Source organism: Benincasa hispida, chromosome 7 (genome assembly GCF_009727055.1).
Source record: "Benincasa hispida cultivar B227 chromosome 7, ASM972705v1, whole genome shotgun sequence".
Lineage (NCBI taxonomy): Eukaryota > Viridiplantae > Streptophyta > Magnoliopsida > Cucurbitales > Cucurbitaceae > Benincasa > Benincasa hispida.
This window is the reverse complement of record NC_052355.1, coordinates 34,081,962-34,105,121: the sequence shown is the minus strand read 5'-3', so window position 1 is coordinate 34,105,121 and position 23,160 is coordinate 34,081,962. Positions and strand designations below refer to the sequence as shown.

The window sequence follows — 23,160 nt, the reverse complement described above, 5'->3', positions numbered from 1 at the left end:
AAATACAAGAAAATTTCTTGACCTTTTTTTCTTGTCAATATATAGAGATTCTTGACATTTTTTCCTTGTCAAGAACACTCATATTCTTGACATTTCAAACATGTCAAGTGTCAGTCTTGACGTTTTTTAAATGTCAAGTGTCACTTTCTTGACTTTTTTAAAATGTAAAGAAAAGTTATTCTTGACATTTAAAAAAATCAAGAAACACTGTTTTTGTAGTAATGGAAGTTTGCACAACGCCAGCTTTGCGACACTGTGATGATTTCTATAAATACCTTCCTTTGTCTTTAGGTCAGAATATGCTGAATTTTGGGGCCGAATTTGATGGAGGATGAAGTTAACCTTCATTCTTCTTCCTTTTCCTTCAAAATCTAGTGTCTTTAGGTTAGTTTTTCTTTATGTTTTGGTTTGTAATAAATGGATTGGATGGTTTATCTCGGATTGTCTATGAATTAAGAGATAACTTCTATCTAATTTCCTTTGAGCAAGAGCCCTATATCTAATTTCTTGAGTTTTCTGTAATTAAATTGTGATGTTCTTCAATTTTATGTTTTCCTTTGAATCTTGATAAATTTAGATTTGCATTTGTGTATTGGACTGATGACCTTATCATGATTGCATATCTCTGCTTTTTAATTTCGAGCTGACACGTTTCCTCGTAGTTCGATTATGCTTGATTTTACCCAGTAACAATGGTTGAATGTGCATGTTTAGGTTTATAGGTTGACCTTGAATCTTTTCATTGCATGTTTAATTTAGATTTGAAGAATAAATTGGTTAATTGAATAAGGTTTTTACTGACTTTTAATCGACGCAATTAAATCCTTATTCTTAATGCATATATTTTTCTAATTTTATATGATTGCTAAGAACCCAGTAGAATTGAGAGCATCTAGTTTAATTAGGGCATGGCCTTTCTGACCTTAATTAATAATTAGGAAGTTTGATTGATTTTGATTTAATTGGATGTCGGCCTTTGTAGAGGTTAGTTAAGTCGAATCAATTTTGTAGTTGTACATGCATAGAATTGAACGTTCATTTAATTATTGATTTTCTTGATAGAAATTGCATAGGATTCTCTCTCTTGCTTTAGAAATTAGATAGACTCCTATTCTAAATTATATTTACCCTTTTTATTTTAATTTCGCACGTTTTATCTCTTCCACACTAAAATCCCCCATTCACCGCTCTAATTAGAAAATTAACTTAACGAAACAAATCGCGCTTCCCTACAGATCGACTCAGACTTACCATTGTTGCTAAGTTTCAATAGTAATAGGAGTAGTTTGATATTATAAAAAGTTTTCTTTTGATCAAGTTTAAGGATTATTAACGACGTAAGTTTCGGGCTCTATCAAAGTGTACCTGTTAATCTCTAAATTTTTCTTGACTTAAATCTATCTTCAACATCTCTGGATGCAAATGCCACACTTATCTTATCTTTAAGATGCACGCGTTAGATAAAATGAATAGATAAACAACATGATTGACTTTATCTCTAAAGTTACTCAATGTCCCCACTCAATGCATTTCACAATTACTTATTTTCTCAAGTTGGTGACTATTTCTACTTAAATCAATTGATCAGATGGATTCAAGCATAAAACTTTAAGTGAACATCAAGAAGTTGAACTTCCCACACATGTAACTTAACATATTGACATTTAGCTCAACCCAACCCACAGTGAATTTAGTTGCTCATGGTGAAGAAAATCAAGTAAGAAAATGAAGAAATGGATGAAATCATGATTGACTTAATAACGATGAAGTGTTTTTACAGAATCCTAGTTCAATCAAGTTGAACAATGAAAGAAAATGTTTAGTAAGGGAGAAAGAAGAGTCAAGTCGTCGGGTTCAATGTCTTGCTCCCTTTAGCCTTTTTTGGTGCTTGTTGTTGGCAACTGAGGTAAGGGCATGATGGAGGTCATGTCTCTCGAGCTCTATCTCTAGAAAACCCCTTGATAAATAGTAGAAAGGCCAGACCTCCTTCTTTTCTTCTTGCAGACGACTGAGAGACTAAGTATATACAATGAAATTCTAACTGCCTAACTTTCTAAATGTGTAACCGTCCAACCCTTTGCTGGTAGGCAGCTTCTCCTTTTATAGGCACTTCAGCTCAGAAACTTGTGATATGATAACATTAAATTTCAAGTCCTGCCTTAGCTGCCTGCTGCTTGAATGTGCTCAGATGCTGCCTGTCAGGTTGCCTATATTTGCAAGTTGAGATTTGATGTTAAATGCACTAGTGAAATGTATTGCTTTGCATCATATGGGGCTCAATGCATCCTCCATGCATTGGCTTCTCTGTAACACTTGGTAAATTTCCTTGATTCTTATGTTATAATGCGTTAATAATGCAGTTTTCATTTAAAAGAATGTATTTTTCTGTGTAGAATGCATATATGTAATTTCATGTGTTTTTCCACTAAAATGAATGTGTTTCTCATTATTTACCCCTAACCATTCTAGAGAGTAACTTGTATGTCTACAAGTTATCCACGACTCTTCCCTTTGAATTGCAATCTCATTATTCATAATATATTTGACTACATTTGAAATAATGATATCCATATTATTGGCTGTCCATAATTGTAAACCCCGAATTCTAAATTTCTTAGACAAGTATGTTTAGCCAAAGGAATGATATATTAAATACCTAATAAGTGAAAATCCATGTTATTTATAGGAGTTGTAGAAAAAGGAAAAGAAAAACATATTAAATAGGGAAGCTCACTAATTGGTGTGGGCTGGAGGCACTAAATATGGGGTGATGTGGCGGTTAATCCTTGAACTTGGGAGGCGGCAGGAAGATTAAAAAGAAGAGGAACTTCGAAAGCTTGGTTTCGGCAATCTACATGAGCAAATTTAGTGAAATCGGTGTCATTTGAAAGCTGAGAGAATCTAGTTTTCGAGGTTGTCTTGCCGGAGAAAGATTGTAGAAGAAGAGGAACAAAAAGTGAGGAATTTGCAGAAGAGGGAGAATCTCAAATTAATTAGGACTCGAGGTGAAGATTGGAAGCTCTAGAACAAACCATAAGGAATATTCGGCTAAAATTTTAAGGTAAGAAAGTAACTCAATTCTAAACAAGTTTGTAGAAGAAAGTTTCTTGAAAAGAGTTATGAATTTTGAATTATGAATTTTTGAAGTTGAAACAGAGAATCTGTGCAGAAGCAGACAGCTGCTTGGGAAGAACAATCAAATAGCTCATCGTAGAGAGCGAGAGCGAGATAAAGGGCATGAGGATCTCGCTCAAGATGATAATCTCACTAATTTTGTGATGAAGATCTTGCTCAAGAAGAAAATCTCGCTAAAATATGAGTTGAATCTCGCTGGTAAGGTGAGTATCGCTAGGATGAAAGTTTGCTAGGAAAAGCTTGATCTTGCTCATGAGGAGGATCTCGCTCATGAAGGATGAATTCACTCATAATGATTATCTCGCTAGCAATGCTGTCTTTGTTGATGAAAGTTTCATTAGTAAATGAACTGTTTGAGGTATTCTGCTAAGAATTCTAAGGAATTTAACCGGGAATTATGTCCTTTCAGGCCAAGCAGAGCTAAGAGAGGCATATAACCCGTTAAGAGCCCCGACAAGCTGTGAGTGACTATGTGATGATTTAATATTTTAATGATCTAGAAACTATGATTTCTTTGAAGTTATTCCTCATGCTAAGTGTTTAAATGAAGTACCAAGCAACGTATGTTTGAAGCTATTCCTCATGCTAAGTAAAGCATGTTTTCCATGGAAATTGACATGATTTAAGTATGTTATCTTGTCCAAATACTTTCAACATGTTTTAGTAACTCCATTTTTATGAAGAACTAGTATGATGGATGAACTAGTATGATGATTTGAGCACTAAGTCTTAGTGTTCAACTAAATGTTTATGACTAGTTATATGACGGATACTAAAGAACAATGAGAAGGTATCCTAAGAATACTGAAGGACAACGAGAAAGTATCCTAGATAAGTACCTAAGAATACTGAAGGACAATGAGAAAGTATCCTAGTTAAGTACCTAAGGTATGACGGTACTCAGTTATGAGTACGTGCACGTAAGTAATACGATGTTGAGGGATTGAGCAAGGTTATTCTCATGTTAAATTTTATGTGATTCCAAGCAATTTATTTCTATGATTGAAAGCATGATCAACACATGATGTTACTAATGTATGAGTTTTCCAAGTATGTTTTCCATGTCTAACGCATGCTAATGGTTTTACAAGCTAGTTCAACACGATTTAAGCCAAATTATTTTACAAAGTATGAAGCATGCGTTAGGGTTAGAACTAAGGTTGAGTGAAGCTTGATGTACTATGTTTAAATACCTAAGATTGTCAAAGTACATGTGTTGGTATTCCTAAACACAATGAAAAGAAATACTGAAGGTAAGAAAGGTATCTGAATAAATGTACTTAATTGACGGTACATAGAAACCTCCACGTGCACGTAGGTAGTTCTGAAGGAGAGGCCGAAGTATGGATCTCCTAGGCCATAACCAGCAAAGAGAGGCCAAAGTATGGGTCTCGTGGCCGATAACAGACATTGGGAGCTAGAGCGATGTATGCTCGTTCTCAACTAGGGAATAATGATGTTTAATGGTGTGTAAGAGTAGTTATCAATGTTAATGGTTAGAGGAAGTTGCTTAAGATGCCCATCGATATATTTAAAGAAATCGACACAAGGATCTCTCCTAGCCATAGTTTAGTATGAAGAGATCGAAGTAGAGGTCTCATCTAGCCATGACTTGGCACTAGGAATTAGAGCTATGAATATTCATTCTCAGCTAAGATTCAGGTTTCAGATACAATGGTTTTAAAGGTTTTATGTACACGTTTGCTTGGTATATTTTAGTTCCAGTATTATGTTTTCGAGCTTTAAGTTTAAGCATGAGATTTATGTTTTTATTAAGTCACTCACTGGGCTTCTAGCTCATGTTTTTAAATGTTTTCCTTTTAGGTAGTGGTCAGTTCCCAAAAGACTTTTTTGCTGCTGCTCTGCCACTCAAAGGAACAGGTTGAAGGAAGCGTATTTGAAGACCTGTATTAGTTAGTACACATGTGTCTGTCTAGAGACTAGTATTCTTGATGGGGCTCACTAAGTTGTAATATTCATGTATAAACAATGCTGCGAAACCCTGTAATATTAATATGTTTAGTTCTGAGTTAATATGTATGTAGTCAAGGTTTGAGCAAAATTTAACAGGTAAGATAGGTAGTAAGTGCCAGCAAAAGGGTTGGTAACTGCTGCTGTCACCATTCCATCCAGGTTAGGAGGGTAATCTGGTGCGGGGTGTAACAATAATCTTTAAATGAGATTGAAACTTTTGACAAAATTATTGGACACTTTTATATAAATCCTTTTGTATCCCTATAATATTATTAATACACTATTAAATAGAGTATATTCCTAATAAATATATTTTAGTGGTATATTATTGTCTTCACTAATAACGTATATCAATAGATAGACACTATTTATAACGTATGTATACCATTGATAGACTAAAAGGCCTTAATCAATAATATACAAACATGTGGGTTCACAGCATATTGACTCGATCTTTTATACTTCTCAAACTTTTTATTTTGCATGAACTTATAATTGTATGATATATTTTCAAAATTGTTATAGAACACAATTACCTTTTTTTTTTTCATACATAGAATAATGGTTAAATTATATAATTTTAGGAATACAATTTTGGTCCTATACTTTAACTCTAGACTTTAAAATTTCAAAATTTAGTCTTATAATTTCAATAAAATTTAATTTTTTTTGACAAAATAAATTTAAATTTAGTCTTATCGTGGTTTTTTAAACAAAAGTCTTATCATGATGGATGTTAATTTTAACAGAAGTTCTTAAAATATTAATAAAAACAATTTCCATTCAATAAAATACAATGAGAATATATTTCTAAAATTTGTAGATGATAGCTTAATAACTGCTAGATTTTAATTAACAATAAATTATCGATACAAAATTTTGTGTCAAAATAACATAATTCTACTAACATATATTATTTTTAAATTCATATTGACATTTTTTTTAGTCTATGGACCAAATATAAATACACTTGAAAGTTTTAAAGAATAAATGTATAATTTAGGTATCGTTTAGTAATCATTTGACTTAGGGTTGGCAAAAATCTTCGTCAGGACAGGGAATCCCTGGTTTGACCAGGGATGAGGATCAAACTGGGGATCTAACTGGGTCTCCATTTGGGGAGAGTGCAGGAAGGAGGAGGGTATCCCCAACCCGTCCCCGACTCTATCCTCGATTAAATTATTTATTTTTTAATATATATATATGTGTGTGTATGTATTAATTACAAATATTCATATATATATATATAATATATATAATTAAAAAAAATGGGGATGGGTCTCCGCAGGGAACCATTTTCCCGATGGGGAATCTCCGTCCCATCTTCGCCTTAAATACCCCTGTGGGGATGGGGATGGGGAGTCCACTAGTCACCCCGGCCCCGTTTGCCAATCCTAATTTGACATTCATCTGGTAATCATTTCGTTTTTTATTTTTAGTTTTTAAAAATTAAGCCTATTTCCTCACATTTCCTTACAATAGTTTGCATTTAGGTACAAAAGTTACATTCCAAATTATATATATATATATATATATGTATATCTGTTTTTAAGTATTCAAATTTTGATTTAATTTTTGAAAATATGGGTAAAAAGTAGACAAGAAAAACAAGAAATCTAGGTAGAAAGAGAGTTTATAAGCTTAATTTTCAAAAACAAAAAACAAAAAATTCAATGGTTATCAAACGACCCTTTGATTTTCAATTTTTACTTTTTGAAAAATAATCTTGTAAACACTTCTTTCTCCTTTAAATTTCTAGTATTGTTATCTACTTTTTATCAACATTTTCAAAACCTAAGAAAAATATTAAAAACTAAAAAAAAAAAAAGTTTTTGTTTTAGAAATTTTGATAAGAACTTAATCTTTGTACTTAAGAAATATGCTAGTCATTGTAAAAAAAAAAATTGAGAGAAAATAGAGTTTTTTAAAAAATAGAAATTAAAAAATGAAATTGTTACCAAAAGAAGCCTTATTAGTTTAACAAAAAAAATTATATGGTATAAAGTTAGTAGTAGAACTTTGAAATTTGAGTCTATTTTGGTTGTTGAATTTTCTAAATTACGGATTTAGTAATTGAGCTTTTAGAAATTTTAAAATTCATAGATTTCAATTTAGAGTTAATTAGATATAAAAATTAAATCCCGTTTGCTAATCATTTGATTTTTTTGTTTTTGAAATTAAACCTATTTTCTTATATTTTCTTACCATGGTTTGCATATATCTTGAATAAAAGATTTGAATTTTTAACCAAAATCCAAAAACAAAAACAAGTTTTTGAAAACTATTTTTTTTTAGTTTTAAAAAATTTGCTTGATTTTTGGAAATATAGGTAAAAAGTAGAGTTTTTTTTAAATTTTTTTTTAATATTTTCTTACAAATGACCCATTCACAAGCGTCTTTATGATTGATGACCCGCCTCTCACAAACGTATGAAGTCTAACCTTTTATTTACGTCAGAGCGCACTATCGTATTTTATAACGTACTGTGTTTGAGATGACCATCTATATCGTAGCCCTAACGTAATAGCCATCTCTATCGTAATCTCTACTTTGTTTTCACCTAGGCATAACAAATCGTGAGATAAATATAATACAACAAAATGTACACATTTCATAGCATATATCGCGTTAGGGACGACCATATGTAGCCCTAACGCGATGACCATCTCTATCGTGATCTTCATTATTTTCAGCCAAAAACATAACAAATTGTGGGAAAATGTGAAAAACATGACAGAAAAATGAAAATCACGATAGACATGAAAATTGCTAGTGCGATACATTATAAAATACAATAATGTACTATGAAGTAAGTAAAAGGTTAAATTTCATATATTTGTAAGAGCGAGTTATTAATCATAAGAACATTTATGAATGAGCATCCCTAGACAAATTCTAAAAAAGTAAATAAGAAAACAATAAATTAAGAGGAGAAAAAAAAGTGTTTATATGTTTAATTTTAAAAAAACTATTAAAAAAAAAAACAATTGGTTCCAGGCTAAGCCTAAATTTATATCAATTAATTTTTAGAAATTTGTAACTTTACAAATACAAAATAAAAATAAAATTTAAATTTAACTGCTGCAAAAGGGTCAAGGGATAGGCTGACACGTGTCACCTATGATTGGAATACGTAGACAGAAGAGGCCTTCTCCCGCGAATTTCTACCGCCAGAAGTTGTGCAAGAAACTCCAATTTCGGATGCAGAGTTCATCGGAGGCCTTTGTCGGCGGCGACAAGTTTTCGCCGTTCAGGTCTTCTTCTCCGACTAGCTCCTTCTTTCTCTTTCTCTTTTGCCAATTGTTCATAGGAATTCTTTTGCATTTGCCTCTTTCTCTTTACTCTGATCTGAATAAGATTCAATCAGTACTCCTTTTATGATTTTATGTCAATGTCAGTTCTCACTCTTGGAAGTTTTGCATTCTAAATGGTTCATGCATCGTTTCCCCCATTTTCCGGTGCTGTTATTACGCTAGTGAACTTCGACGATTGAAATTTAAGAGATCTATGTTGGGTAGATGATGTTTGATTAACGAAAATTTTGAAAATGTAGACGGTGTATTCTATTGGGGAGCTGCTGAGATTGGTTAATTGAATTTGCAAAACTCTGTGGGAGCGAATTTTGTTGGTGAAGTTTTGGAGTCAATGTTATTCCTCCAAATATAGTACGCTCCTTGTGTTGCTTCTTAAAATTTTGATAGTGAAAATTGAGTGTTTCGTTTATTGAGAATCTTTACACAAACCTTAATGTTCAAATTTTAAATGTGGGTCTGATATGTAGTTAGGTTATATGGATTGTCCCTTCGTAAGTTGCATTCACAGTTCCATTAAAATACCTGACCCACCTCGCTTGCATGTATCTCTATAATTACCTTTTTACTGTTGACTACGTTCTCACTTGCAGTATCTAGCTCTCTTACTTGTGTGCATGTTTTCAGTATAATATGGATACATGCAAAAGTCTTTGTTGACATGCTAAATATGTCAGATATTGTAAGTTGTTTGTTGGGTGGAAGTTAAATTAGGGGATTGGCCTGTCGGATCTGGATCTAAACATTGCAGGAATCCAATTCTCAAGTTAATTACTCTAATCTCTCTGAAAATTATCTATGGTTGAATAGCCTGATTCTTGAGGTCAAAATTTTAAGATCTAATCCAAAAAATGAATGATGGTTGGAGTTAATATATATGGTTCCCTTAAAACAATGTTAATCTGCATCTCGATCTGATTAGTAAATAGGTTTTGTATGTCTTCTCATCAGGCGCTTCTTCTTGGATCATAGTTCTTAGTACAAGGTGGATTAGTTTCTTTGAACTCACTGCAGTTCGATTTTGGACCAGAAACCATTCAGAGGATAAGATATACTCCATGGCCTGTATTGTTGTGCTCCTTTGAGGGGAAGAAAAAGTCATGACTACATGGAGGTAAACAGTGGAGAAAGGTAATGTGCATATTCTACTATATTGAGTACATAAATTTATGCTATTTGTCAATGGTCGCCAAAAGGTAGCGGTGAAAAATACTGGAGACAATAACAGTTATTATTGCTTCTTTTTTTTATTTTTTATGTTTTTATTTTTTGAATTGAGGGAAGACATCAGAATTGAAAGGAACTGCTTGTCTGTAGTCTACATGACATCTAATATGAACAGACACACTGAGATTTCATGACTAAAATACCCTCGGGACTATAAATTATCAACAGAGCCCCTTATTTCTACACTTCCCCTCAAGTTGGGGCGTAAATGTCAATCAGACCTAACATGCTAACACATGACTCAAAACTTTGCCTGAGTAACCCTTTGGTGAGAACATCAACAACTTGTTGACTAGATGGAATATATGGAATGCAAATACTGTCATTGTCTAGTTTCTCTTTTATAAAGTGTCTATCAATCTCCACATGTTTCATTCTATCATGTTGCATATGATTATTGGCTATGCTTATAGCCGCTATCACAATAGAGCTTCATAGGTAAAACATTGTCTTGGTGAAGATCGGACAGAACTTTCTTCAACCAGATTTCTTCACAGATTCCCAAACTCATAGCTCTGTATTAAGCTTCAACACTGCTTCTAGCAACAACACTTTGCTTCTTACTTCTCCAAGTAACTAGGTTACCCCATACAAAAGTATAATATACAGAGATACACTTTCTGTCAATAACTAATCTTGCCCAATCAGAGTCGGTATAAGCCTCAATGCATTTCCTGTCAGTTTTCTTGAACATCAGACCTTTACCCAGAGAGCTTTTCAAATATCTCATAATCCAATTCATAGCTTTCATATGTTCTTCGTAGGGTGCCCGCATGAATTGACTAACAACACTGACAGCATAGGAAATATCTGGTCTAGTATGAGATAAGTAAATCAACTTTCCCACTAGATGTTGATACCTCTCTTTATCAATAGGAACTTTGTCAACAGAATCTCCCAATTTCGTATCGAATTCAATAGAAGTGTCAACAAGTCTACATCCAGTCATACCTGTTTTTTTTTAATAGGTCAAAAGTGCATTTCCATTGTGAGACAGAGATCCTTTTCCTTGATCTTGCCACCTCCATTCCAAGGAAATACTTTAGATTCCCTAGATCTTTGATCTCAAACTCGTCAGTCATTTTTTTTTAGCTTGGTGATCTCAGCAGTATCATCTCTTAACAAGACAATATCTTTTACATACACAATTAGAACAACAATTTTCCCAGATACAAACCTTTTTGTAAATAACGTGTGATTAAAGTGTCCCTAAGTGAAACCTTGGGACTTAACAAAGGTAGTAAATCTGTCGAACCACGCTCTCGGGGATTGTTTGAAACCATACAAAGACTTCCTAAGTTTACAAACATGACGATCAAACTGAGCTTCAAAACCTGGAGGAGGTCTCATATAAACCTCTTCTTCTAATTCACCATTCAGAAATGCATTTTTTACATCAAGTTGATAGAGAGGCCAGTCTTTATTAACTACAATAAAAAGAAGGACCCGGATCGTGTTTAACTTTGCTACAGGGGAGAAAGTCTCAGAATAATCTATTCCATAAGTTTAAGTAAACCCTTTTGCTACAAGTTTGGCCTTGTACTCGTCTAGAGTTCCCCATCTGATTTATACTTCAGAGTGAGCACCCACTTGCACCCAACTGTTTTATGCTCTTTAGGAAGAGCTACAAGGTCCCACGTATTATTCTTTTCAACAGCTCTCATTTCTTCCATGACGACAGTCTTCTACTCAGGAATTTCCATCGCCATATGTATGTTTTTCGGTATTGTTGTTGTATCAAGGTTGGCTGTGAACGCCCTGAACTCAAAAGACAAATTACTATTAGATAGAAAGCTATGCATGGGGTACTTGGTGCAGGACCTGATGTCCTTTCTCACTGCAATGGGCATGTCAAGAGAGATATCATAATCCCCTGGTTTGTCTAAATTCTCATCTATAATGGGATTTTGATTACATTTTTCAGCCTGAGGAAGAGTCTCACCCTATTGTGTTTCTGTCGAAGTCTCATCACTGCTTGCAACCCTGTTATTCACTGGAACTAACATATCAGTGTTGTCATTCTCAGCCAAATCAACAATATGATCCTCAACACATAAGTTAGTATTATCAGGGCCAGTAGTACCTTGAGCTTGTGTTGGTTCAGATTCATGGACCGAAGCCGGCGGAGTAGTAAGGGACACCATTTCCTTTTTGAGATTCTTCTTGTAGTAAGTTATCCAAAGGACTTGTTTAGTGGGTAGAACGGTGTCATGGGCACTCAGGATGAGTTCAGGAAGGTCGGTAGGAACTGAAGATGTGGACCAGTTAGTCTTTTCACTAGTACTCCCCCTCTAAAGATGACTAATGGGGAAGAAAGGTTTATCATCAAGGAATGTTATATCCATGGAGATGAGGTATTTTCGAGAAGAAGGGTGGAAGCATTTATAACCTCGCTGGTGAAGGGATACCCAACAAAGCATTTCTAAGCACGAGGGATAAACTTAGTTTGGTTAGGGCCATGACTATGGACAAAGGAAGTGCACCCAAAAACCCAGAGAGGGACATCAGGAATAAGCCACGTGGTAGGGTATGACTCCTTGAGGCATTCATGAGGGCTTTGGAGTTGGAGGACACGGGAAGGCATTCGATTAATAAGATGAGCTGCAGTCAGAATTGCATCCCCCCATAAGTAAGATGGAAGTGAAGTAGACAGCATGAGAGACCGTGCAACCTCGAGGAGGTGACGATTTTTCCTTTCAGCCACCCCATTTTGTTGAGGGGTATAGGCACACGAGCTTTGGTGGACAATGCCTTTAGAGGGTAGAAAATCATGAAGAGTATGATTAAGGAACTCACGACCATTATCACTACGAAGAATAGCAATTCTGGTATTGAACTGAGTCTCAATAATAGTGCAAAATTGTGACCCTAGGCTATTTTGCACGAATGCACACATCACACGACAGAAAACTTTATTGAATAAATAAGAAAGTAAGTATTTCATATATTGAAAATTTAGGTGACCAAGACGAAAATGCCACAACATACAATCTTTTTCTGAAGTTGAAAAATAAGAAGACAACAAACTAGTCATATAACAGTTCCTAGAGGAAGCATCATCATCAAGGAAATAGAGTCCTCTATTGTGCTGAGCAGTGTCAATTGTCTTCCCCAAAAGCTCAAGTCTTGAAAGAAAACATTATCTGGTTAGAAGGCAACTTGACAATTCAAATCTCTAGTTATCTTACTAATAGATAGTAAATTGTAAGATATTTTGGCTACATGCAGCACATTCTGTAAAGTTAAATCATCAAAAGGAGAAAGATGACTCTTGCCCGCAATAGGTGTAAAGGACCCATTTGCAATCCGAATCTTTTTATTACTAACACTCGGAAGATATGACAGAAAATTATCAAAAGATCTAGTCAAATGATTTGTAGTCCTTAATCAAATATCCATGGTTTCTTTCCATTTATGCTGAGGAGATTTAAGGATCGAGAGGTACCTGATTGAGCAACGGCCCCAATAGAAGAGACACCAAGGTCACATTGGCAATTCACATGAGGTTGTGACTAGGAGGCACTCGTAGATTCACTCATAAGAGCCCAATCAGGATTGGGCTTGTCATTGGAGGACGTCTTCTGCCATTCGGTGGTCTATCATGTAACTTTTAACACTAATCTTTCATATGCCAGGGTTTCTTACAATGTTCACACACCGAGGTCTGTTTCCCATTTTGCTTGTCACTATCAGAACCAGATAATTTCGCATTGAAAGCAGCAGAATCAACAGTAGATACAGTTGTGATGTTCATAGCACTAACTCTGTCTTCTTCTAGATGAACCTCAGAACACATTTCCATAAGAGAAGGTATAGGCCTCTATCCCAATATACGACCTCGCATTACATCGAGCTTGGAGTTCAAACCAGCTAGGAAATCATAAACACAATCGACTTCCTCAATCTTGGAATACTGGACACCTCCACAAGGACAATCCCAGATAATTTCACGACATAGGTCCATCTCCTGCCAGATTAGGGACAATTTGATAAAGTATGAAGTGGTATCCATCATCTCTTGTTTGCACTCGTGAGCCTGTTTACATAAAGTGTAAAGACGAGACGCATTCTGTCTCTTAGAATATAATTTCTAAATTGCATCCCAGATATCTCGAGCAGTCGCAACATACAATAACAGTTTCCCTATCTAAGATTCCATACTATTGATCAACAGTGGTAGGAAGTTTTCTCCTTTCCAAATGTGCTCCTGAGGATCTCCTGACTTAGGTCTTGGTATCTCACCAGTTAAATACCCAAACTTGTGATGCTCCTCAAGAGCCATTTCAATGGATTGAGACCAGGAAAAATAATTCTGACCATTCAACTTTTCTCCTGCAATTAACCCTGGGAAATTTCCCATAGATCCAGACAAATAGTTTGTAGCAGTTAAAGCAGGAAAAGAGGTTACCGGATTCTCTGGATACATCGGTAGATTGGAAGGAATGTCAAAATTCACTATACTGGAATTTAAGTTTGTGGAAGCACCTAGGGCTGCCTCAAGAGCAACGATTTGTTGCTGAAAACTTGTCTGAAGATTAGCCAACTGTTGTTGAACCATTAACACCAGAGATAAACCAATCGAACCTTGATGTTCATAACTAGGTAGCGCATATGAGGAAGGCTCGGTGGCTGTAGGTAGGTTGCTTGCGGCTGGAAGGGAAAGGAGCCAGGGATTTCCGACAGCTGCGAGGGGCTTGTTGCCGCGACAGGGGATTTACCTCTATGGTAGGCGGACGACTCACCAATCTTGGCTTCAAGGTGTATGTTTCGGCTACCGACAGCAAGGTTGGAAAGATAAACAGCAGCGGCACTCGGTAACAAGAGAGGAACGTTGGCGGCATTGTCAAAAAGGGCGGCGGTGCTAGGGTTTCCATCAAAGGGTTGTGGCGGCGCTAGAATTGGACGGATATGCAAGGACTGCAGATACCGATCAACGGAAGTTTGGACAACAGTAGCAGCGGCGGTGGTCGGAGGCCCCATCCGTAGCTATGGTGGAAACGGGACTGGTGCAGAACTAAGGTTATCTTGTACCGATTGGTTTTCGACGATAGCAGCTAGGGTTTCGTTACCACTCTCTAATACCATGTTAAAAGATAGAAAATAGAGAACACTAAGTTTACGTGGAAAACCCTAGAACAGGGAGAAAAGACCATGATGAAAAGTCTCTTTATTATTTTAACATAAAATGAAAGTCATTGGAGAAGCCATATTTGTAGGCTCTAGCAAGCCCTAATACAAAAAAGGAAATAAACCTAGGGTACAGTAAAATACTAAAATACCCTCGGGGCTATAAACTATCAACAAAGTCCCATATTTCTAATTGTTTCAACTATTAAAGGTATTTAGTCTGATCCCTGAATTAACGTATCCTGGGACCATGGAGGGGATTGTGACATATTTTACCGAAGACTGGGACAATGATTATGCAAGTCCTGTGCGACATAGGATAAGTGACCCCACAGTTGCAACTGATAAATCCCATAATTTCATCAGTTGCCATACAATTTTCTTTTTTTTTTCACGGTGGCTGTCTTAAGGGTTCTTTCTTTCTTTTATTTATTTATTTTTTAAAATTTTTTTTATGTTGATTGAATAAGTAGCCGCAGAATTGGTCAGACAGATGGGGTTCAGTTCGTCTTTTAGCTTCTTCTCGGAGTTCGCAGTCCAATCTCTTTAAAGATTATTCTATCCTAGATATTTGCCTCAACTGGAATGCTTTTGTTTTTTTCTATATAATCGAGTATTTTAAATCTATTGTAATCTCTGAAATCTCGTTTTGTATTGGATATGATGAGGGTGCTATGAATGTGTCAACTTAGTTGAGATATCCGGGTGCATCTCCTGATCCATAGTGGTTTATTTGGTTCATGTCTCTTTGTATTTTGAGCTTTGCTCTTTTCATTATATCACTGAAAAATTCTGTTCCCATTTTCAAAAAAAAAAAAAAAGGAATAAGTAGCTGTAGAAATGAGAAAGATCATGAACAGGAAACACAGTTATAAATACAAGCACCATCTGCTCAACTTTGGAAGTTAGAAATGATCATCCTGTAACGTCCCTTTCTGAATGTGGATTTTGGAGTCAACCCTCAGGTCCTCACAATTCTTGAGATGAATGGTTGGCGTATATTTTAGATTTAACCTTTTAAAAAACTTCTCTTACATTATGACATGTTAGGCATAGAGATTCAGCACTGCAATCCCCCTGCGTGGCCTTTATTTCTTACGGTGATTCAGCTCAGATCAATGTGTAAAATGCTTCCTCAACGGTTTTAGAGATGTACTGGAGCAGCATCTTTTTAATTGATCAATCTAGTTCTTCATTCCTTTTTGCACTTTTCTGTAGTCAATAAAAGTGCCTCATAAGAAAACAAAGATTAATAACTTGTTAGATTTCAAGAAGAAAAAAAGTTGTGACTATTTGTGAACAATGCACCTATCTGGTTATTTATATACTTCAAAGGCTAACAGATAATGCGTGCAGATAAAGAAGTATATCAATAAGGCACAGTTGGCGACCCTGCAACTGCATCTGGGGTGACTAACAAGACCAAGCTCGTCCACTTGTCAAAATAAAAAACAAAGGATGGCAACAAACTCTTCGTATGGAGGAGCCAAGAGATGCAGTGAAAGAACCCTTTTCAAACTGTGTTTACATCCCTTTTCACGCCTTTATAAGTAGTTCTATATATTCCACCAGATGGTCTTTGGCTTTTTCTTGGAAGAAGGAATAAGAGGCGAGCAACATAACATGAACAACTCTTCTATCGACTAAAGAACTCTACACAAATTAAACACCACACCTCTAAAGCTTCTCTCCCAGTCTCTGGCAAACAAACATTGGATAGTGTTATGGGTGAAGTCAGCTGTAGTTGTCATGGGCCCATTGCCATGTGGGGCCTTCTGGGAGTGACAACTGGACTGGCAAGCAGTGGATTTCACTACAAGGCTTTTTGCGGAGTAGTTCCAAGCCCCAACAAGGAGGACAGCTTACCGAGCTCAGTAAGAACTGTGCCGAGGCAAGTGACCCTTCTCTCCTTACTTCCTGTCGATTCCTTGTATGGTACTGAAGAATGTGCGAGTGAAGAAAGGTCTAAATAGAATGGATTTATCTCACTAATGACATACACAAACTAGCTTGCTTAACTTGACACTACTACAATCTATGTACAGACTTAAGCATCAAAGCTTGATGGGCATAGAACCAGACTGGTGTGAGCTTCTCTTTTGCAGGTCGGTCAGCCCTTCGACTACGTGTACCTGTGATCAAATGTCACCTCAACATATAGATTAATTGGCATTGTCTCTGGCTTGCAAACACTCATCTTAAGAAGCTGATAGACCAAAAAAGATATCCTTTCAGCATATTGGTTTTCCTGGGAGCAGTCCACACATAAAACTGAATTTTTGGATCTTGAGCCTGTAGACTAAATTAACCAATCTGTGGCAGAAGATTCAGCAGGCTGATATATGTAAAATTCTTGAAGGTTTCAGCTTCTAGTGTGAGTAATAGTGATCACATTTCCATTTTAATTAGTGAATGTCACCATTATCAGAATAGTAGTTGGGTTCTTGATGTCGCTTTGCTAAGGAGGGATAAAATATTGTTCTCAATCCATCGTAGCTTTCTACTAATGTGTAGACATTTTTCTACAGAGGGCAAGGTAAAGCAGTTCCACAACCGGGAGAGACACAAGAAAGCTCAAATTTCTTAGAATTAATCGAAGAAGACTGAAAATGCTTACAAGTTTTATACTTGTAGTGAAACTTCTGTAGTTAATTGCTCATGATGACCAGTTGGTATGAAAACGGAAAAGTTTTCTTTACCATGTGTGTGCTCAAAGCACTTTTACTATATGCTAATAGCATGTGTTAGAAGTTAGAGAATGTCACCATCTTGATTCATATTGCATTTTTATACGAGTTCAGTTGAATCTATATTTTTGAGCTGTTTATCAATATTTCACATGCCTATGGGCTGTTTGCACAAGAATGTGAATGCAGAAATGCCATAGATGAATAAAAATTACTTGCTCCCCATTGGTTTACATTGGTAAATTTTCCAAGCAAGGTAGCTTCTGAACTATCCATATCTTATAAAAAAAATGATAATTGACAGTGTCTTTCCTGGATTTATCATGGAAATGTTGTATATTACTACAAAATTGATATATACATGAATACATCTATCATTGCTCCACTGTTCCTCGTCGCTTTCCAAATTTAGTTAATAAATCCATATTTTATTTGACACATTTTTTAATAAAATTTGAATTACCCTGCAGTTACCTTGTTAACCTATACACTAGGGAAAGAAGGCGCAGAATATACTAGTAAATCTACAGCAGACGGCTCCTGCATTTTATGGTGGCTTCTGCGTGTTAGGTTCAAATGTGGGAGCCATCATGACAAGGATTTTGCCTTTTGGAATATTCTTTGACCTGGAGCAAGTATTGCCAAAGGGTCATAAGCTGTTTTTCTCTGTACATATGTTTCCCACATTGGGCCAAAATGGGCCTGCCATTCGTTCCTTGTAGTGTAATGTGGCAAATATTGTTTCACTCCTAGATTGGCTGTTTTACAGAATTCCAGAATTCTCGTGTTCTGAGTTAAGATGTATTCTAAGCTGTCGTTTCCTCTAGAAGAGGGAACTGCAGAGGTTAGAAATGCGACCAGGTAGAAAATTTCCTCCTCTGGAATAACTACAGAAGTTCTATTGTCCCACCTGAAAGACAGAAATAATTGAATTAACATAATGCATATTGCAAGAATATTTTAACCAGTAACTTAGTTAGATAATCCCTTACTTCGATTTGTTTACAGGATAGATTAGGACAGGACCGTTGCTTGTTTCCTTCAGGATATTGCCGAAAACCCCTTCTGCAAATTTTTTAATTTTGCTTTTTGGAATAAGGAGATTCAGCCACGGGTGTGGGACTTCCCACAAGCCTTTTGATTGTAATTTGACGGCTGATACTTGAACTCTGTCGAGGAAATCCACATATGTAACTTCTGATATGAAAAGTGTTGATGGGATATAACTTAACTGAGACAACAAGCGCGTGACTTCCTGCATAGTAAAAGCATGTGCCAAAATCCTCTGAATCATATACCATTTTCCATGTATTATCTGCCATTTGATCATTTTTACATAGATTTAGTGTGGGTACTTTACCTGATCAATAATGTTGTCCTCGGTGTGGTGAAAGTACTTTGCCAATTCTAGGCAGTAAAGAATTTTGCCATCAGAATTGAACTGGCTAGCTTGAACTGGGTCTTGCGGATTGAACGATGATCTCCAATTATTCAAAAGACCAGTTCTGTTTATGATAACAAATCCTTCAATGTAGTCGAATGTATTTTTTGCAGATATCAAGAGCTCCTGCTCTCTGGAAAAAGTAGTGAAGTCTAAGTACAACACTCTTATCCATTTTACCTGTCAACGATAGACGAATTGTGTTAGAACAGTCCTTCCTAGTTACTCTAGGCAAAACGTTCAAAGATTCCTTACAAACAATAACCTTACCATTGTTGGCGCTGGTTCAAGTAGAATTTTTGCTCGTGTTATAATTCCAAACTGGCCTAATCCTCCAAGAACACTATAAAAGAGGTCACTGTTCTGTTCCTTTGAACAGTTTACCACATCTCCTTTTCCTGAATTCAGTTTCACTCCATTTATCAGTTAACATAATGATATGCCAGGTAGCAATTAATTTTTTGACAAGTTTCAACTGTCCTTAATGACTTTATGGTTGGGTGACGAAATAGTAAGAGAACTTGACAACTTAAAATACCACCTATGGCAATGGCGTTAAGGGAAGTCAATAGTTTGCGGTTTATCTTTTCAAGTTCTTCCCCAACTTTTGCTTACCATTCATAATGCAATTATTAACTGCGGATTTCTCTCCCCGTTACTCTTAACATTTTACATGCCCACAGGGGCCAGAGACATGCTCTTGTATATGTATAGTATAATGTATATGGCAACGAACCTGTTACAACCTCCAGCTGATGAACGTTGCTGATCTGAGGGCCATGCCGAAATGCCTGTCCACTGATCCCTGCATTGGATAAAGTACCTCCAACCGTTAGATGTAGGTAATCTGTCCATGATTTTGGTGTTAATCCATATTTCAAGCTCTCGTGCAGGATATTTATCCATAATTCTCCTCCTGAAACATCGATGTATGTGAAGTTTCTGGAATGAACCTGCATTTGAGGGCCCTGAAGTGATTCCATGTTAATCACAACTCCTTGGTGGGCCTGTGCTTGGCCATGAAGCGAGTGACCATGGCCTCTAGCTGCAACTGTGAGCTGTGAACGAGGTCCCATCTTCCAAATATGCTTTATAGTCATGGCGATATCAGAAACTGATGATGGATGCAGTATTGCTGCAGGGTAGAATTGATATCTATTACCAAAATCTCTTGCGGCAAATTGCACTTTATCAAATTCAAAATGCCCGTTGATGGAAAGCATCTTCAGTGAAGAAGGGATGCCGGTGAAGCATAGATTCATCCTAACAGCAATAAAACTCAGGAAGAAAAGAATGAAGCTTCGAATGGAAAGCATGTTGTTTTGTCTGAGGAAGCTAACTGGTGGATATCGTATTTTTCTTTGGGTACAAGTCTCTGAAGTTAAAGATGAAAGGAGCGGTAACATGTTTTTGTTATTTCTAAGGAGAAAAAGCAGAAGAGGTGTAGGAGGGACTAGAAAATGCTGAACTGAAGGTGGATTTAAAGGGAGATTAAGATCATAGTGGCTGAGTCAACTAGACTTCAGTTGGGAGAATACGTATGAAGACTGCCTACTTAGGGAAAGTTTTGGGATTTCCTTTTTGTTTCAATCGTTAAGAAGAGATCATCAGTAATTTGCCAAGTTGAAGAGGAAAGTCACCGGAAAGAAAGATTTCATAGATCTTTGTACTTTTTTAAACAGTCAAAAACTCAACCTTCTTTTTCACGAAAGGCAAACAGTTTGAGAACCTTTCTCTCTCATTAACCTTGTTAAGGATACTTTCCCATTTTTAGAAATGAAAAAGGCAAAGCCTTGGCCGGAAAACGTATTCCTCTGCCTTCCATGACTTGTAGGCATATGCTTGTGTCTCACTGACATTAATGATGAGGTTACTCTCCTTCAATCTTATTATTGTCGGAATTTAACATTGCGTATCTAGTTTCAGATTCAGTCAGAGAGGATACTGGCCCATGTTGATTCATTGGAGACGAAGACAGAAGGATCAGTGGGGCATCAGAGGGTCCATTATACACGTGATATTTAACTGCCTGCATGCTTTTTAGGGAGAAGAGATATGATGGGGATTATGTCGGCCCCGTTTTGGGGCCACTCTTTACAGGTCAAGGAGTAAGAAGAGCGAACATAGGGCTGACAGCTTCGTGGTGGCACTCAACGCCTACTGTTCATCTATCGACTTCCACAGGTTTGAAACCCAAGTTCCCAACAATTTGACAAGTTTGAAAGATTCGATCTGTTTATATTGTTATCTACCATTAAAATAAAATCTCAGTGCAATTATGGCTTTTTCCTTTTCTGTTGCAATTTGTATGTGAGAACCAATGAGAATTTTACAAATTTCAGGGAAAAGCATCTTTCCCCTCTTTCCTTTATGCTGCTACATATGGAAAATTTAAGACTAATTCTCTGGCCCTCAAAAAAAAAAAAAATAGTCAATATCTACATTATGTGGCACCTCTAACGCAGTTTTTCTTTTATGATAAACCTCAAGGACAAATTGGTATGTCTTCTATCTTAGATTGGCTAAGCATTAGGATCCAATCAAAATCTGCCTAATGGTTTTCTTTGACAGCCTTCCTGAATATCTAGAGTTTTTAGCGTGCTGACAACATCTATATCACCCATTCAACTTATTTGACTTGTGGCGTTACAAAAGCGAAGCTCTTTAAGGTTGTTGCAGCTTGTGGGCTTATTGGATTGAAAATGACCTGTTAGTTTTATACGCAAAGGAAATATAAACAGAATCATCTTGAAAACTGCATTTGAGATAGCTTTGTGAGACTTACTTTTTTCCCCTGCTCTTCAGAGCAAAGCCATACCCTTTCTGAGATTATAAAATTAAGCTTGTGATAATTTGGTATGGATATTGCAATCTCTTGCTTTTATCTAAATATTAAGTTTGTAGTGTGAATTCCAGACTTTACACCAACATAAAAGAGTCATCCCATTTGTGGTGAAAAACCTAATTGATGATTACATGTTTTCTAGAAGGAGACCGACCACCAATAAATTAATCTATTTCGACTCTTTAGCCTTAGTGGACTCTTAATTGTGTTGGAGCTCTACCTCTATGCTCCATCCCCACTTTAACACCGACGAATTAAATTACATCATGGGGCATCTCCTGTCCATCTAATGCCTGCACTTTGGGACTGCAAAAATCTCCTTTCATCTGTGTAAAGTTGTTCGATCCAATCACTCCCAACATTGCCATAACATGAAATCTTAGATGAATCTCATAGGATTAATTTTTTTCACTTGCTCTTCTAGTTTTGATCGTATTCTTGTTAAATAATGCTCAACCATTTGAGTAGATACCACCTTGAGGTGATGTCAAGCCAATCAGAATTGTATAGTTAGAGAAGGAAATGGAGAATGCTAAGGTAAGAAGTTGGAAAATGATCACTACCCGAGATCAATTGTGTATAGTTAGAGAAGGAAATGAAGACTAGCCGATCAATTGATGAGTATATTGGCTTTTAGGGCAATGGTCGCCGCCCTTGTTATAATGTGATTAAAACTATAGAAATGGTCTATATGAGATTAGAAGGATTGGTTAGACAAACTTTATGAAATGTGAGTTCTTATCACGTTCCCTATCTATCCCCACTTTTAATAATATTCCTCTTCAGTCATTGTTTGTTTGTCCTCTTTTTATCCTCTTTATAGCCGGAAATCTAAGAGCTATAAGAATCTCTTCCTAATCATTTTTGTCTAAACCTTCTTTTGATTATAAAATATTCGACAAATCTGGAGAGCAAAAACAAAATCTTTAATGCCAACAAAAGCAATGTAAAATATATCATTATCGTAAAAGCCAAGAAACCACACGTAGCCATTCTAAAAAAATGATGTTATAGTATAGTTACAAAATGGACTTTATTTCATGTCACTTGCCAAATGTGCAATTCGAGATGCTGTTCACTTTGTGCTAATCATTCCCATTATGTTAGTGAGGCATCCAATCTTTGTCGTTTTGTTTATTATTTTACTGAATAATTATAATTACTTCCCGGAAGTTTGTGAAATATGCATTTTGAGGGGTCACTTTTGAGGTGTGGAAGGGGAGGCTGGGAAATGAACTGTCTCCCATTACCTTACTAATTTATTTATATATTCCTTTGTTAGTTGCCAAATTATCATTATGTCTTATTCCCAGCTTTAAACATTTGTTAAAGATCCTTCCTCTCTCTCTCCCTCTCTCAATGTGAACAAAGTTGTGGCAAATTATTATCATGTTTTTTTATGGTTTTCTTGTC

The 23,160-nt window shown here is 36.1% G+C and overlaps 1 protein-coding gene and 1 long non-coding RNA gene across 3 annotated transcripts; one reads left to right on the top strand and one right to left on the bottom strand.

Annotated features, from left to right (window-relative positions):
• The first annotated feature begins 8,245 nt into the window (after nt 1-8,245).
• On the top strand, nt 8,246-17,475 carry LOC120081609. 2 transcript variants are annotated; one of them, XR_005482891.1, is made up of 4 exons: nt 8,246-8,363; nt 9,372-9,551; nt 16,131-17,148; nt 17,303-17,475. It is a non-coding gene; the product is annotated as an uncharacterized LOC120081609 (long non-coding RNA). The 2 variants fall into 2 exon arrangements; XR_005482890.1 differs by having other exon boundaries at nt 16,131-17,475.
• A 323-nt stretch (nt 17,476-17,798) lies between these two features.
• LOC120081608 (cytokinin dehydrogenase 6-like) lies at nt 17,799-22,016 on the bottom strand. The gene is made up of 5 exons (XM_039036637.1): nt 19,639-22,016; nt 19,173-19,300; nt 18,822-19,082; nt 18,454-18,716; nt 17,799-18,371 (listed from the first exon to the last, which is right to left on the bottom strand). Exons 1-5 carry the CDS (start codon nt 20,306-20,308, stop codon nt 18,050-18,052), a joined length of 1,644 nt encoding a protein of 547 aa, XP_038892565.1. The 5' UTR covers nt 20,309-22,016; the 3' UTR covers nt 17,799-18,049.
• Nucleotides 22,017-23,160: the final 1,144 nt, after the last annotated feature.